Source organism: Panthera tigris, chromosome B4, assembly GCF_018350195.1.
Source record: "Panthera tigris isolate Pti1 chromosome B4, P.tigris_Pti1_mat1.1, whole genome shotgun sequence".
Taxonomy (NCBI): Eukaryota; Metazoa; Chordata; class Mammalia; order Carnivora; family Felidae; genus Panthera; species Panthera tigris.
Window position 1 is genome coordinate 25577963 of NC_056666.1, and position 16395 is coordinate 25594357.

The 16395-nt window shown below is 35.6% G+C and overlaps 1 protein-coding gene across 5 annotated transcripts in view; it reads right to left on the bottom strand.

The window, feature by feature from the left end:
- MPP7 (membrane palmitoylated protein 7) overlaps positions 1-16395 on the bottom strand; it is a 277391-nt gene that overhangs the window by 55818 nt on the left and 205178 nt on the right. For all 5 annotated transcript variants that reach the window (XM_007092740.3, XM_042991295.1, XM_042991298.1 and 2 more), the window contains exon 12: positions 759-929. In XM_007092740.3, coding sequence (XP_007092802.1) covers positions 759-929 — 171 coding nt within the window. The remainder of the gene's footprint in view (positions 1-758; positions 930-16395) is intronic.

Below are 16395 nucleotides of genomic sequence, written 5' to 3' on the forward strand. Positions count from 1 at the left end.
CTTTAGCTTTTCCATTTATTCTCATCCCTATCATGATCATCTTCAGTTTATGAAGGAATAATTACCAACAGATACCAGGCTCCTTTATTCTTATCCACACCACCCCCCCCCCCCAAATCATTGGTTTTGATCACTGGAGCTTAATTACCTGTCACCAAATTTTTAAAGAAATGGCAACCAGAATGAGGTGCGTGGAGTAACACGGAGGTCACGACTGCACGCGTGGCTATGAAGGGTGGATAAGACAGACACTAGAACGTGACTATGAGTCAAACCAGCCAACGTTTATGGAAATCACCACATATATTTATTAATTGCTTTAAGCAGTTTCATGAACTGACTCTCCAGCTTTAAATACTCCAGAGCTCTGCTGAAATAGTTTATTTCACTGAAGGCCTAAGCGCCATAAGAAGTTCCACCATGGCTACTGCCTCAAAATGATGTGAAAGACACCGTGTTACATTAACAAATATTGGTTTCCATTATTTAGTTACACTGATTTACTTTACTATATTGCGATGTGTTTTCTATCCCCCCTTACAGAGGTCCCACTAAAATGCCAGTGCCATTCTTCATAGACATCTTAAGTCTCACGAATGTCACAGGAGTACAAAAGACTGAAATGTCATTTTAGAGACCAAACAAAAGGTGTTCAAAATGAGATTTGTGGCTTGACATCTTCAAGCATAAGGCCCTTGGATGTTAAATTCTTACCACCTCACTTATTTCATCAGAATTAATACAAAAGACACACTTACCAACCAAGACAACAAGTCTGTATTTTTCATTAGTTTGCCGCCGATAGGGTGTCACTTCCTCATATGTAGGCACATCAGCTGTATCGTACTGGTCACTCTTCTTGCATTCATACATGGACTTATTTGTTTTCTTATCTTTTCTACTAAGACGGAAACTTCTCCTAAAACCAGCTGCAAAAATATATATACATATATATATTTTTTTAGTAATAAGAACTAAAGAAAGAAACCTCAAAAAGACAAAAATTAAAAAACCCTCAAATCTGGCTGGATTTTATGAACCATAACGCTGTTACAAGTATATTTTGTAACAGAAAAAAACAAAGATACTTCACAATTTCATTAAAACAATTTATAAGAGAATCGTCTAACATTTATCTCTGTAGTTTTATAAATTTTATTCAGTTCCAAACCATGAAGAGTTCTTTCCAGAAATCAATGAGTAAAATACATACAAAGCAAAGTAAGTTGAAAATCATAATTTATCATGGATTAACTGATGAACACATTTGATAAGCAAAAAGCTAAAAGCCCTATAAAAATGTCAAATATAAATGATGACTTCGTTCATTCATAAACACTAGAATATTTTGTTTTGTATTGTAAGCATAACCTAACAACATACCTGTTGCACAGACAAGCATCTATTGTTGAATAAAAAGAAAACTAAATTAGGGACAGCTCAGTGTCAGACATGCCTATACATGGATCAGGCTGACGGAACGAGCCAGTCACAAAGAGCAAGTTCTTTAAATTTATGAGACTCCAGTGGAGGGGGAGTAAATGACCAAGTCCAGGTCCTTTTTCTTCTATGGAATGTCTATGTTTTTATAATTTGAAGCCTACTGAAATTTGGAAATAAGATTCATAGTCTCGACTGTGTACTCCCATCAATAGATCACATGATCTTTTGCTAAAATCAGTTTAGAAGTACTTCAGTAAATTTGATGTCTGCTTCAGGAGACCTCTCCAGCTCACTGCTACCATTTTTCACACCAAGAGCTCCAAAAGCTGAGGCAAAAGTTCTTTTTCTCAGTCAATCCCCATTTCATTCTGCTTGCCCTTCATGTTGTTGCATCACTCAGGTTTTACTTCCTTTCTAGAATAGTGATGTTTATCATACACAGTATGATTGCATCCATATAAACAGTATGAATTCGGCAAGAAATGCAATCAGTTCTTGACCTAACCAACTCTCAAAATCCAGACTTTGAGGAAGAGAAAACTGTTCTGCTTATTGAAACGTTTTATAAATATATATAGTTGTATATGTATTTATATATATACATATATATGTATACATACACATATATATACACACATATGTACACACATATATCCATATATATGTATATATGTATCAGCTCCATAGTACAAAGCAAAATGCACATTTTTAAAATTAAAAAGTACATTTTTAAATGTAAAGAAATACATTCTCTTAGAAAATGATATTTTTTTCTCTTGAAAAAATATTGATCAAATTTGATTAGTAAAATAATTTTTAAATAGAGGTATTTTATAATAAAATGCAAGAATGTTAAAACTATTTTGTTTGAATTTTAGGAACCATAATGAAAAAGAATATTACCACTGGATTTAAGAAATTAATAGGATTCAAAATAAAGGCCAGTATTGAAAACAATTATCAATAACCATGGAGTTATATACCACTCACCTTACGGGTTCCCAGTTTAACAAAAAACCAGCCAGGCTATTAAGAATCAGGAGATACAACTTCATCTGATAGTATATTTCTGTGGCCTACCACGAGTCATTCTGATTTTGAGATACTTGGATTATTTGAGGGGAAAGATTTACAAAGGATTTGAGACAAGAGTTAATCACTCCAAAGCTCTCATATCAAAGGCACAAGGCAAAGAGAAAAAGGCAAATTGGACAAGTGATAAAACATTGGTATTTCTCAAAGAAGGATGAGATTCCAGGGAAGCACAGGGGGAAATGAGCCAACCGGGCCCCAGGATGAAGAAAAAGTGTCAATTCTAAAAGCACACAGACAGGCAGGATTTAAACTTCTATATAAAGGGTCATAGAAAGTTGTTTATTATCGTGTCTCTTTTCAGGATATTGGGGAAAGGGTCTCAAGAGGTTCCCTTACATCTGAGTCCTCACAACGTCACCCCAGAAGTGGGAGGGATCCTTACAACCCCCACCAGGGCTTTAGCGCAATGCTTCTCAGACCAATTTGCAGAAATTAGTTATGCCATCCCAACCCACCCCCACCCCCATTGCTGTCACCTGTGACTGCTGGCTCACTCTGGAATCCAGAAGATGGCTCCGGGTTGAGCACAAAAATTACACATCAGCTATTCTAATTCTTTGATGCTGGTGTTTCAGAGTGTTCGAATTTCAGGTTCCCATGGTTGTCTCATGTAAGGCAATTAGAGGATAAGCAGGTAGAAAGGGAAACTTCTTCGTGGTTATTGCTTGCATGGAGGGAGGGTTTTACTCAAGTCACTAACAAACTTGTGGCCCAGGAATGACTCTAAGTAGGACATGAATGCTTCATCCAAAGCAAATGAAGTCCAAGAGTGAAAACCTGAAAAAATTTCTGAGCCACGAATTCTAGCTGAATCCTGCATTTCAGTGAAAGTGTTTACCTAACTGAGTTTTTACAATTAACTGAAGCTTTTACTTTCATTATAAACAGTAAAGAGATGGTGGGGAAAAGAGAGAAGGTAATCACATTTCTGGTGTGAGGTTCTCGGGACATCAGAGATGGGGACCATGGTCCATAGGGTTAGTTTGGTGACATTCATTGTAGGGTGCTTGATACAAGTTTTCTAAATTCAAGTAATTTAAAAAGGCAATAGCAAAGCCCTACTTCATTCCTGTTTCATTCTCTTAATGTAAATTTCAACAAAGAAAGCAGGACACATTTGGTACTGTCACAAGAGAAAATTCTAAGAGGCAGACATAAGGACCAAATACCGCATACGAAGACACAGTGCTGCAAGGAACCTGGGAGACCATCTGGCCCGTTACATCCTTACTCCCTGGCCACACAGACGTCACAGACGTCACTGGACTTGCCCGCGCACCATGACACGGTCCTGACCTCATTCACGTCAGTTTTCCAGGTGGCAACTACCGAGCGACTAGAATTCCCACAGGTTGTGAAGCTTAAGTGTCTTGACCCAAAACACTCACAAAAGAAAAATGGCAGTCAGGTCGTCACGCCAATTCTATTAGAGCAGCAGCAGCAGTCCTGAGTGGTAAAAATCGAGGACCACAGGTGGCCAGGTCTGGGTCACCACAGGCTCTGACACAGCTGTGTGATTTGCCAACTTTTTCAAACACTTACCTGAAGGCTCATTCCTCAACTTTAAAATGAGTATACCAGTATCCACCTTACAGGGTTGTTAAGGATTAAACAAGCAATTCATATAAAGCATTTGGTCCAAGGGAGCCTGGGTGGCTCAGTCGGTTAGGCGTCCAACTTCGACTCAGGTCATGATCTGGTTCATGAGTTCGAGCCCCACATCAGGCTCTCTGCTGTCAGTGTGGACCCCGCTTTAAATCCTCTGACCCCTGTCTCTCTGCCCCTCCCCTGCTCGCTCTCTCTCAAAAATAAACAAACATTTAAAAAATAAGTAAGTAAAGCATTTGGCCCAGTACCAAGCATATGGTAAATACCTACATATACTGGCTATGGATTAGTACTTGATTATGTCTCCCACTAACTGAAAGTACCTAGAAGGCAGAAACATATATCTCCCTGTGTTCCCACGGTACATGGTCTACTAGCAAGAAAGGGAAAAATAAGTTAAGGGTCTTATTAACAAGTTTTTAATTGGCTGTTATAAAAGAACAGCATTTAAATATAAAGAATAGTTATTAAAATTAAAGCCAGATTTAAAGATGTTAAATATTAAAAGTACCCTATTAAAGTAGTAAAGCTTTTTAAAGAAACACAGCAGAAAAAATTTAGCATGCACTATCCTTTCACTTTTTCCTGCCCCCAGATAATCTCTCTAGGGATATATGTTATTTCTGGTACAATATTTAAATTTAAAGAGCATCCTTCTCTTCTGTCTTCTTAACACGATCATGTACTCTCCTGAGGCAGATACCTGTTTATGTTCCATATTTATATCACACAGTGTGTGTGTGTATATTTTTTTTTATTATATATGTTATATATCCACACATATAAATACACAGAATAAAATAAAAATTCCCAACCCAGAGCAACCAGTAAAAAACAGCTGGAACAGAGGATATGACAAAAGGTACAAAATTCAGAGTAATTGCTTGTGATGGTTTCTCAGACCAAAAGAACAAAACAGGCTATTTTCCAAGAATCTATCCCCCGTGAGTAGTCTGGGGTCATAGCTCATTCAGTGTGCCGTTCAAGGCAGTGCAGAGACGGTAATTTTCAAACCTGGGTAACACAGTGAGCGATGTGTCAGCACACCTGGGCTAAGTCTAAGCTTAAAGGAGAGTTAACTCTGTGTCACGAAGAGGCAATTTCTTACCTTCAGCTTTTGTGTGGTTCTCTAATTAAAAGGAAGATTTAAAAATGTAGACTTGAACTGAAAGTAAGCAAAGCATTCTTTCAGGTAACTGAAAAACCTAGGACCTATTTAATTCCAGTTCACTGTCAACGCACAAATCTTAGCAAGAACTGGCTTTAAGGAAGGAAAGGAAACGGAACAGTAACAAGGACTCTGGAGTAAGGGCACAGTTTTACACAAAATATATTTTTCCTTATATTTCACATTTTTGTAATTTATAATTGGCTCAACATTTTTATGGACAGGCTTTTTCCAGCAAGCTTACCCACAGCTGTTAGAGATTTGTGTGTTTTAAAGGAACGACACGTCTACTTTACTACAATAGGAAAGTGACTTTATAGTAAAACTGCAGCTGCGGGTCAGCCCACTAATCGCAAGGAGACACTTCTTATCTAATATTTTCCAGTAGAAATTATTTACAGTGACTTGTTAGCTTATCATATAATTGCGAGGCTTTGTTTAAAGTCTTTTTTACTATAAAAGGAAACAGTTAAATTGCTAGTTTTTTGCTCCTTATTTCAAGAAGATCGCAATAAACATCCCTGAACATTCCCTTTATTCCATCTTGTGGATTATTCCATTAGGGTAAGTTGCCAGAAGCTAGATAGATCTTGTCCACATGCTTCTCAGATCAGTGAAGGACAATGTACGTTTCCACCAGCAGCAAATACAATTACCCATACTACCAGTCTCTCATGAAGGGACTTCTAATTCGCTTTGAAATCTTCAGTGATTTGACAAGTGAAAAACTGTGTATGATTTCATCTTGTCTGTTATTGGAGTTGACCGTTCTTTCACGTTTATCACCCAGCTGCACACCTTATTTCTTCTTTAAATTGTTAACACATTTTGATCACTTTCTTATTGGGGTCTTCATAAATACATACATGTACATATGTCTTCTAAGGTCACAGTCCTTGGCCCTAATTTGATGCAACCACTTAAGATTTTCAACATTCCATTTTGAAGAAATGTAAAATGTTGATGTATTTGAGTCTGTGCATTTCTTTTTGTGACTTCTCCCACTGTTTTTAGGACTTTCCTATTCCTTGGGTCTGATAAATATTCACCTATATTTTCTTAAGTTAAAAAAAAATGGGCTGCATGGCTTTACACTTAATTTTTTTTTATCCCATCTGGAATTACTCAGCTGTAATCATGAGATCAAGCTTGTGAGGTGAGGCTGTAACTTTATATTTTTCTAAGTAATTAACCAATGGTCCCAAAAATACTTACTGAACAATCCTTTCACTACTTTATGTTGATACATTCTTTGTACTGAAGTACCAGATGGCTTATTATGTCACGATGAAAACAATAAAAAAAATAAAAAGGTAATTAATTCTTGGTCTGAGTTTACAGAATTCTCTTATTGATAATATCAATACCAAAGCAACAGAAGTCATGATGGTGGTAGTTGATATGTATTGAGAACTTACTAGATAAGACACCCTTGAAGCCTTTATGTGGATTAATCCATTTAATTCTCACAGCAACCCAATGAGGTAGGCAAAGTACTCCATGGATTTAAGTGGCTCTTCTTTTAGTTTAATACGTCAGGGAAAGACAAACACCATATGATTTCACTCATATGTGGAATTTAAAGAAATGAAACAGATGACCATAGGGGGGAAAAAAAGAGAGAGGCAAACCATAAAACAGTCTCTTAACTATAGAGAACTGACGGTTGGTGGAGGGGAGGTGGTGGGGGGGATGGGTTAAATGGGTGAGGAGTATTAAGGAGGGCATGTGTGGTGATGAGCACCAGGTGTTGTTTGCAAGTAACTGATGAATCACTAAATCCTACAAGTGAAACTAACATTATACTGTATGTTAACCAACCAGAATTTAAATAAAAATCTGAAAAAAAAAAAGATCACCAAGACTGGTTCAAATATTAAATGATGAAAACAGCAAGTCTGAAAAGTTACTCTAAATACACAGATGTACGGTAGAAAAAATGATGAGCCTTCTGTTACTTTATGAAATAAGTAAATAAGAAAAGATAAAGGAGCAGTAGCGTATTCTAGGGTTTAAAAATCGTAAGCTCTTTTCTGTTAGAGACATTTTTTCCAAATATAACAATACATTTTGGATACGTCTCTGTATTCAACATGATGTGTAAAATATAAAAATATACACAACAGTGTCACTGCCCTCCAAAAGCTCCCAGTCTACCAAGAGACACAGGAATATTCCCAAATACTTGTAATTTAAGGGGTTTTGCAACACAGGCTCATGACCAGAAACTAAGATTTTTAGCAAGTTCTCTAATTCAACACTGACACTTCTTTTAAGTAAAAAAATAATAATAATAATAAAAAAATAAATACATAAATAAATAAATAAATAAAATAAACTCAGGCAGTTGTGACTTGGTCATTGGCAAAGCCATTTCACTACATTTATATAACACCATTCACTCAAAGAGTATAAAATTTAATGCTTACATATGTAAATTAAGAATCATTTGCTATTAAAATAAGCTTCATGTTATAGATAAGTATTATACCTATCAATTCTATGATTTCATATGTTACTGGTATTTCCAACAGTAACAAAATTAAAAAAAAAAAAAGGCTTGAAGTATCCAACATATACATAAGTATGGGAATGGTTTATTACACATTTTTGCAAAGAAATGAGGTTGACGTCATTAAAATTACAATTCTAAAAATTTAGAGCACCATAAAATACATTTGATATAATAATAAGTGGAAAAAACTGAGCAGAATACAACATTCATACTACGAGAGCTTTACTTTTTTACTAATATAAAAGTGGGTATGGATAAAACAACGTGGAAGAAAATGCATAACAACAGACAATGGTTGTGTTAGGGTGAGAGGGCTGTGGACAATTTTTATTCTGTTTTTCAAATTTTCTATGTCACAAAATTTTAAAATTTGAACAAAAAAAAGCCCACAAAACACAGAGTTCATAATATATGAACAACCAAACAAATGAAATCCACTACTGACAGATGTATTGTGTGCCATACCAACCTAAAATACAAAATCCGTTTTGACTGTGTCTCAGACATAGGGTCTAGTCTTCTGTATTTTGAAATGATTGTGGTAATAGACATTTTTATATTTACAATAGCTAGAAACAGCCAGTAAATTAAAATATTAAAAAAGCAATAGAAGTAAAAATAATGGAAAAGGATTTCTTAAAAATAATATAGGATGAGAACTAAAGATCAAAGGTCAAGAAGACAGAACCAAAGGTCAAGACAGAGAAAAGCAGAGTTTTGAAAACTTATAACCAAACTAATACAACTGATGTGAAATCTGTTTTAAAAATCATAAATTGTTCTTGCATTCTTTGTTCCCATAAATAAGTAACTTTGGTGTGAATTTACAATGTAAATATTTCATTTTAATAATTATTTTTCATAAAATTTTAAGACAGTTTAGATGGCATTTTATGAACGTCTATGAACACAAAAGGCCCTCCAACAGAGTCAAGGTGACTCACCACCAATTGTAGCAGCCCCAGAAATCACACATGTGAACAAGTGAGATCTGCCTTTCTGGTTCAAAGAAAATAAATACTATAATGTTACCACGTATAATTTTCAAATAGGACAGTTTCAATCTTTGGTTACACTTCTTTGATATAACCAATTTGGTCTCATAACATCAAATATTAATGTATTCCCGATGTTTTTAATAATAAATGAGCTTTCGCTTTGTTTCAATTTTACAGATGTTTGTAGAATGGGAAAAGAAGAATCTCGGTGCAATTGTTTGAATCATCAAATAGGAATATTGATCAGAGGAATCTCAAAAGTTAGAGATTTGAGGAAGGTTCCAGTCTAAAGGTCCTAATTTTTAAAGGAATACACTTACTTGATATCAACAGAGTCAAGAAAACTGCTTAGTTTCTTAAAAGGAGATAAAAATAAACACTTCAATTCTTTTTCTCTCCTTAAATACATGAAAATGTGTTTTTTTTTTAACTTGGGAGAACTACAACACATTGTATGAAAATCATTTTTTGTATCTTAAAACACCGGATTAATTTGACAAAGCTAATATTTAATAGTTCAATAGGTACCTTAGTTACAAGGAAGAAAATATTTTAATGCAAATGAACTTTTTAAGAAGATTAAAAAACCTCACATAGACATTAATAAAAATATGCAGCTGGAAACTATTACACAATGTTAGGCTCCTGCTAACAAAACATTGAAAATTTCCATTAAAATAAACATTTTTAATATAATGCCAATGTTGCTATAATGATAGAAATCATAACTGACATGTAAAAACTATGTGGACATGATCCTGAGACAAAAATATTACTGAAATGATACTTCCATAGTATCCCAATCATCAAATTGTCCCAAAGACACTTAAGGATAATTAGGAACGAACAAATAAACAGATAAAAATCTTGAGAGGAGGTTTAAGTTGAAAATAAACGCCAATATAAAACTATAAAAGTAACTGAGATGTGAAAAGCTGGGGTAGGCAGCTTCTTCTACTCATCTTCTAAAACAATGTCCGAAAAAGAAAAAATCATCCAAGACACATGAACATGACCATGGATTGTATTAACCAACTTTACGTATGCTAATTTTGTATAGAAAGTGGAACAAGGCCTTTGAGCAAATACAAAATTCACCTCTGGAATGTTACACGTTTAAAGTTGCTCTCAATAAAACTTAATGTTCAAATGCCATAAACACCCTTGAATAATTCAGCTCATCTCAAGCTAAAAATAAAAAATAGAAACTCAAAGTACCTAGTGAAATCATGGAAGCTAATATAAGATACCAGTTTGCAATTTCCAAGAAAAAAAAAAAAACTACTTCGGTCTTAAAAAGTTTTCCTGATACCACTGACAACTTCTTTTTAAAGCATAGCATAGTATTACCACAAAAAAAGAGAAACCATATGAGAATTTAATTTTCTGCCAGCCAGCTAATAAAGAAATGAGTTTTTACTTATTTTACATGCTTTCAAAATTATGAGAAAATACAGTATGCACACATAAAATTAAATATAAAAATATAGTCCTAAAAAGAGGAGAAATTGATTTTAAATTTTAATATATTTTTTTAAGTTGAGTCTATGCAACCTAAAATTCTCCAAGCAGGAATGGTTTCTTTCTGTCAGAGAAAATATTTCCAAGTAGTATTCCAGACATGTTGAGATTATGCAGAGTTCTTGTTCAAGAAAGAACCTGTACCATTTTTAAAAGAATGCTTCTAAATGTTCTCTTTGTATAAATTTTACTTTTTGGAAGAATATTAAGGCAGTATATTTAGACATAACTGTACTTACCTACAAAACATTCTTTAATAAAATGTCTTAATAATGGAGCAAATGGGAATTTTTACTAGGTTTATAAAATAGGCAGTGTAACTGGTTGAGAATCAATGGTGCTTACACATAGAAATAAGAAATAGGATTAGGAAAAAAAACACACACACAGAAGTAGAGATAGGTAAATAATAACATTTAAAAGAACAGCAAACGTACAGTTGTGTTTATATTGAACTTTATGGTAAATGCTTCAGTTATTTTAAATAGAAAGAACAGTCTTAACTTACAGAAGTCCCCAAACTGATTTGGTTTTAAAAGAATGCATGAAGTACTCCAGTAAGGCCAGAAGTGGAGAAACTGATGATTTTTCAGGAAACCATTTGCAAGAAATTATGTTTGAAGACAGACGCATGATAAGGATGCATGGATTATAACACGATGTCTATAATGAATTAACCAGAGTAAAAACATTCTGTAATTCTTACCAATGTAAAAAAATATTCTTCATATAAAGTATTCTGTACTACATTAGGAAAAAGGAGAGAATCTTCAAAGCTGACTATTGTACTCTTGAGAAACAATGGCTGTATAGAAGCCAACACACACACACACACACACACACACACACACACACACACACACACTTCCACACCATCCACCAAAGCTAAACGAAATTTTCAAGAGCTTGTGAGACGAAATTAATTACTCCTAATTATTCATATATTTATATAAATATAAATGGTTTGACAATCTTTATATACAGGCAGCCCTTGACTCACAGGGATTCAACTTTAAAAGGTCCAGGTTTTACACTTCATATTTACAGCATACTATCAACTTATCTTCATGTTACTGCCATAAAATTTTATGCAATTAACACAACTTACACTGCCTGCTCAGTGAGCTTTTTCCTTCCTTCCAATAATAACAGCTAAATCTCTTTTATTGATAAGCAGACCTCTAAGAAATGCAGCATGTTACACATCAGTAAGAATCATCCCACACAGTGTACATTTGGATCACTGACAGCTGATTAAGTATGGTTTTACAATATAATTCTTATACAAACAGACATTCAATTCTTGGGGTATTATAATGTTACTTCTTTTGAAAGAGTCAAATTAGATCATTTTTTGACACAGAATGTCAAAAATGTAATGGTCTTGAGGTTAAGGGCTACTTATATATGTTATAACGTGCTTGATTTTATGCACTTCAGAGAAAGTGAATATAATCAGATGTATTCACTGAGCTACTGGCCTGATTTAGATCAATAGCTGTCATGAATCTACAAGCAGGCCCTGGGTAGCCCCATTTTTGGTCCGAGGGTATTGTGTCTACAGGGTAAATCACTTCTGTTTTTCCTCTCCTTCTGTAGACTCAGGAGATAGAGTGTGAAGGAGGATGAGGTGCAAGGGTGAAGTTCTAAAATAAGCCAGAGTCTCAGAAATTTTTCTTAATTGTCCTTGGAAAAGTCCTCCTGAGAAGTCTAAATTTCTGGAAACTCCCTTGACTATTTTCCAGAGCTTTCCTAGAACTGGATAAATGTGCTATGCACCGAGGATGGATATAGACCCATCCTGTGTACATGGATATTCTTTAAAACTAGTGGCACTCAATGTATATGTGAAAGCTGTGGTATCTGTTGGGATTTGATGTACACCAGGGTACTATGGTCATTTGTACGATACAGTGACCAAAATGTCCCCAAACCGTCTAGTTGACTTGTACTGTTCACACTACTTCTGTTAGTAAGAAAAACACTGATGGGAAATAACAGATCTCCAAAGGGTAAATTTTTCCTCAATGTGATAATTACCATAGACATAGAGGAGGAGAATGTTATGGTTAATTTTATGTGTCAACTTGGTTGAGCAATACTGCCCATATAGATATTTGTGCCAGCATTATTCCGATGTTTCTGTGAAGGTGTTTTTTTGGATGAGATTAACCTTTGGATCAGTGAACTTCAAACGAAGCACATTACCTTCTATAATGTGGGTGGGCCTCAACTAATCAGTTGAAAAAAAAATCTCCCCTAAAGAAGAAGGAATTCTGCCAGCAGAAGGCCTTTGGACTCAAACTACAACTCATTTCTGGGTCTCCAGCCTGCTGGCCTAACCTACAGATTTTGACTTACCAAGCCTCCACAATCATGTGAGCCAATTCCTTAGACTCACACACACACACACACACACACACACACACACACACACACACTCACTCTCTCTCTCTGTCTCTCTCTTTCTCTCTCTCTCCCTCTCTCTCTCTCTCTCTCTGTGTGTGTGTGTGTGTACACAGTTGCCTGAATAATATAAAGGATTAGAAGGGAAATGTTAAAATTTTAGAATAAACTAGCATTTCTTAGTGAAGAAATAAATTACACTTTAATATCATTTAGAATAGAGAAAATCAATGAAAATCAAACAATAAAATTGACAAACCGTTAACATACATAGATCAATAAAAAAAGAGAAGACACAAATTATTAACTTTAGGAATGAAAGAGGGGACATTGTTACCAAGAGGAAATAAAAAGATTTTAAGGGAATACTATCAATAGCTGTATGCCAACAAATTGGATACTCTAGATGAAATAGAGAAATTACTAGTGATTTATTACTCAAACTGAAAAAAGAAATAGAAAATCTGAATAAACCTTTAAGGAGCAAAGAGACTTAAATAGTAATCAAAAACTTTGCAAAACGAAAAGCCCAGGACCAGATGGCTTCACAGATGAATTCTAGCACATGTTTAGAGAATAAGTGACACAATGAAACAAATTTACGAACACTTTAAAAAAGTGTAGGGAACACTTCCCACTCCATTACATGAGGCCAGTATTATCCTGATACCAAAGTCAAAGAAGTCACTAGAAAAAGAAAGTCTATAGACCAATATCCCTATTCCTCAAAATACTAGCAACCCAAATGCAGCAGCATATATGAAGGATTATATCTCACGAGCAAGTGGGTCTTGTATTGGCAATGTAAGGTTGGGGTCAACATATAAAAGTCAATCAGTGTTATACGTCACGTTACTAGAATGAGGAAAAAAGCCACATGATCATATCAATTGATGCAGAAAAAGGATCTTCTACATACACGATAAAGTATTCTTCAAATAGAGATGGTTTCACTACTTCCTTGCCAATCTGGAGGACTTTTATTTTTTTCCCTCGCCTAACCGCTCTGGCTTCCACCTCCAGTACTATGGTAAATGAAGAGACCAGAATGCACATCCTTGTTAGTTTCTGATCTTAGGGAGAAAATTCTCAGTCTTTCACCATTAAGCATGCTGTTAGCTGTTGGGTTTTAGTAGATGCCCTTGAACAAGTTGAGGAAATTCCTTTCTTAAGTTTTTATCATGAGAGGGTGTTGAATTTTGTCAAATGCTGTTCAACTCAACCATCTACCAACTGTTCATCAAGGTTGCGGGTACCTCCCACATCGCTATATCAAAGGTTGATTCTCTTCCCTCACCTTATTTGAGCACTCCTTCCCTTCCTACAACTTCTCTTTTATTGGCTCCTAGAAAAATCACATCCCTGGATATCCTTCTATTTCATTTATGGTTCTTCTCTTGTCCAAGCCTACATCCGCTCCCTGGTGATCTCATCCAGCTTCATGGCTTTAAATCTTACCTAACTTTGACAACTTCTGAATCAACAGCTGCAACTCAAAACTGCCTATCCAGTTGCCTATTGAACAATTCTATTTGAGTATCATAAACTCAGCATACCCCACAGAGGACCCTTGATTTCCCCCCACCCCAAACCTCTACTCCACAGTCTCCCCCATCTCAGGAACTGGTGACTCCACCCTTGCAGTTACTAAGTCCAAAAATGGTCTCATCCTTGATTCTCCAACTTGTCTCAAAATCCTGTCTTATCTGCAGAATGTATCCCAAATCTCATATCGTATGATTACCTCCGCTGATAATATTTTGTTTCCAGCCACAATCATTTCTTGCCTGGGTTCCCACATAGCTCCCTGTCTCTGCCCTTGCTCCCTTGCAGTCCCTTCTCAACAGACCAGCCAGAGTGATCCTTAAAAATGTGTCAGGTCATGTCATTGCTCAGAACTCTTCAAGGATTTCAAATCTTACACACAATGAAGAGCCCCTCTGTCCCCTTCCTCTCCACTACCATTCTGTTATGCTGCCAACCTCAAGTCCTATCCATCCCGTGTTCATTGGTCTCCTTACTCACCCTTGGATGCGTCAGGGTCCTGTCTCAGGGCCTTTGCACGTGCTTGTTTCACTCCTTGGAATTCTCATTCCCCACAAGGCTGCTTTTCAGTTTTTTGCTCAAATATGACCATTACACAGAGACCTTCCTTAACCACTTAATAGAAAGTTGAAGCCCAGGGTGCCTGGATGGCTCGGTCAATTAAGTGTCCAACTCTTGATTTCTGCTTAGGTCTCATGGTTTGTGAGATTGAGCCCCATGTCGGGTTAAGATTCTCTGCTTAAGACTCTCTCTCTCTCTCTCTCTCTCTCTCTCTCCCTCCCTCCCTCCCTCCCCTGCTCACTCTCGCTCTCAAAATAAATAAGTAAACTTAAAAAAAAACAACAAGGAATCTGAAGCCCCATTTCCCCAGTTCCTCCTGTTTTGTTTCTTTATAGCACTAATTGCCATTTAAGGTATTATATAATTGATTTAGTTGTCCGTCCTCAACCTACCCCCAATATGGAAGCTCTATGAAAGGGTATTTGTTTTGATCTTTGTTGAAACTCCAGTGCCTAGAAGAGTCTAGAACATAATAGGCCTTCAATAAATATTAGAGGGGAAAATCCAGAAATACTACTATAATACAGTTATATTTTGTAAATACCAGAAGAAACTGCTAACCAGGGTTAAAGTGGTTGTGCCTTGAGGGAAAAGGTAGGACTAGAAAGGAAAAGGGAAAGATACACTTGTTTTGGGTTTGCAAGACTTGCAAATACTATTTGACTTCTCAATTTATTAAATAGAGCCATATGGCATTCTATTGCCTTCTGACCTACAAAACAGGACTATGAAGCAATTTCATGGGCTTAACCTAATGCATATGTTACTCTAATAAAAATACAAAATTTAAAATTATTTTCAAAAATTTTGATGTGGGGAATACAAAAGAAAACTCAGAAGACAGGAGACAATTCACAGATTTGGCTATGTAGATCTTGAAACGTCTAGATGCTACGAGTCTTGGAATAGAAAACGGTAAAAGCCAACCAAAAGATCAGAAGAAAATGTGCACAACAGAGAGAGGGCTTAATATTCACGGCACAGGAGGAGCTCATCTAACAAAAGACAAAGAAATTGATAGAATTATTTGAGGAAAAAAAGAAAAACTAATAAAAAGTCACAGCATTAACACACAGTATATTTTAAGGTGTTTACCAGATAATACTTTTATCATAAAACAGTCATTTATGTTAGCATGTTACTTTTGTGAGACCTCCTTTAAACGTCCACTCTTAACTATAGAGAACTGATGGTCACCATCAGAGAGGTGGGGGGGGGGGGGAGGTGGGAGAAATAGGTGATGGGGATTAAGGTATGCACTTGTCGTGATGAGCACTGGGGCGATGTATGGAAGTGTTGAATCACTACACTGGATGCCTGAAACTAATATTACACTGTATGGTAACTAGCTGGAATTAAAAAAAAAATAAAGAAAAAAATAAAAAAAATAAAAATCTTGAGGATCTGGCTTTTTAGGGTAAAACAGAATCCCACATAACAGTCAACTTGTTCCATTATATTATATTATTTATAATGTACATAATGTATATAATTGTAGTCTAAAAATAAAAAAAAATAATATAATTTAAATTACA